Genomic DNA, 1,961 nt, shown 5'->3' with positions numbered 1-1,961 from the left:
ATGAGCCATTAGTGGAGACCTCTGATGTCTTCCTTGTATATTTCCACACAATGTCGACTCCATGTCGGCTTTACCGTGGACATGTCCAGTCTTACAATAGATAAAAAAGGGGGGAGGTAGCGCCTTACGTCTACATGTTGTGACTTGTTTATGGTGGATTTTTTTTTTTATTTAGAACGGACTGTCGTAAATGAACCAGTCTCCTTAAGGGTTTACATTCCAAAGTATCACGGCTATTGTTAACGCGATGCGTCTCCAGTCTTGCGTCTTACCGCCACACATTCCTTCTACCTCTCCACTAAAATGAGAGGTAAGACCTTACGTCATCCACAGACTTTTAACCTCATACATTCCATGCATACCCTCCCTTCTACCTCCCCTTTATTGTGTCATAATTGCATCATCCCTCCCCTTTATTGCGTCATACATTGCATCTTCCCTCATTTTTATCGCGTCATACATTCCAGGCATAACTAGGTCAAGGTCATCCCTCCCCCTAAAAGGGGAGTTAATACCCGTAACCCCCCCCCCCCCCCCCNGCGTACTAATATAAAATGATTGTGTAAAGGGGAGTTGGACACAACAACACAAACGTAAACGTAGACCAGCCATACATTAATTTAAAGTCAGATTTTGTATAGTCGATCACTGTCGTGTCGAACGCATCCTAAGTAAAGGTTACGTGTATCTACTGAAGCCAGACAAAGTCCTTCTTAACCATTATCATGTACACGTCACTACAAATGATGGAACATTTCTCATTTTTATTTTGTAATTGACTAGATATTGCTGTCGTTAGCCAAGCTAACTGTTTCATCTTAGCTTGTTTTTATGAATAAATTTGATTTAAATGACAAAGACATTTAATCAAGGAACGTGTATTATAACTGAATGAGGCCACATTATTGGCTCAATGATTAGGTGGGCGTTACCTCTTCCAGGTAACTCCTGTATAACTCTTCAAGACAGGAACGCGTTGTCATTTCATAAAAGCTAACCATGGCGAACAGTGTTTATGTGCTGCTAGCATTGGTTGCTCTATTTATGCAACATGACGTCATTCAGAGTCTGCCTTCAAAGAACAGGACGATGCGCTTGACACGTAAGTATCTCATTCATAGTTCGAAGCATTAATATATGAATGTATATTTTAAAGTATTTTTTGATAAACGTAGACATGTTCAATCCTTTGGTTTATTCCAAGCTAGCGATTTAATTCAATGGACGATCCCATTTTACAGGACCAAAGGTAACAAAGGACCCACCGTTGTTTATAAAGCATTCGTTTGTACAATGTGTTGTGTTTACTACGCAGGCCCATTACGGTTTGTTCTCTGAGATTACTTATTATGTTCTTCCCCTTTAAGTTGCTAAACATAGAGAAACAAATGGGATAATTTATGCATGGGGTCCGTCTGACGTGGTAAGGTTACACATAATCACATAATTAGGATATACATGTATAGGTGATATCAACTAGCCAGTGGGTTCTTTAATACTTCTGAAGTTCGTCACTGTTTATATACTTACTTCCAACATAATCGTGATTGTGAATTGTTTGCCCACTGGAACGTTTCATTATTTGGTCTATGTATAAATGAACTTCCATCATAATTCTGTTTCACAAGTAGGTCGTATATGTATGTATATACGTTTATATATATGCTATTATTTTTGTAATTGTTATCAAATACATATAATTCATGTGTAGTGGTCTTTGTATGTGCAAATTGCCTTTGCACTGGCTAGACGGAGAGAGAAAAGTTTATCAATGTTTAAGGGCGGTGTCTTTGGTCTTTCCAAACACAATCGGCAAGGATGAAACGAATATACCAGAAGGAATAGAATGAACAAGGAAAACGTTTTTAAAAGGCACGGGAAATGATAGACAATTGCATTAGTTGATTGTAATGAACAACGATCAGGTAACCCAGCGTCGAATGGTAGGGTAAGGTCACCCC

At 38.8% G+C, this 1,961-nt stretch overlaps 1 protein-coding gene across 1 annotated transcript in view; it reads left to right on the top strand.

The window, feature by feature from the left end:
• The first annotated feature begins 999 nt into the window (after positions 1-999).
• LOC110451302 overlaps positions 1,000-1,961 on the top strand; it is a 41,924-nt gene continuing 40,962 nt past the window's right edge. Inside the window, exon 1 of the mRNA XM_021499234.1 lies at positions 1,000-1,102. Coding sequence (XP_021354909.1) covers positions 1,000-1,102 — 103 coding nt within the window. The remainder of the gene's footprint in view (positions 1,103-1,961) is intronic.

The sequence above is a fragment of the Mizuhopecten yessoensis genome, unplaced genomic scaffold (assembly GCF_002113885.1).
Source record: "Mizuhopecten yessoensis strain PY_sf001 unplaced genomic scaffold, ASM211388v2 scaffold5921, whole genome shotgun sequence".
Taxonomy (NCBI): Eukaryota; Metazoa; Mollusca; class Bivalvia; order Pectinida; family Pectinidae; genus Mizuhopecten; species Mizuhopecten yessoensis.
This window is presented reverse-complemented; position numbering and strand designations above follow the sequence as displayed.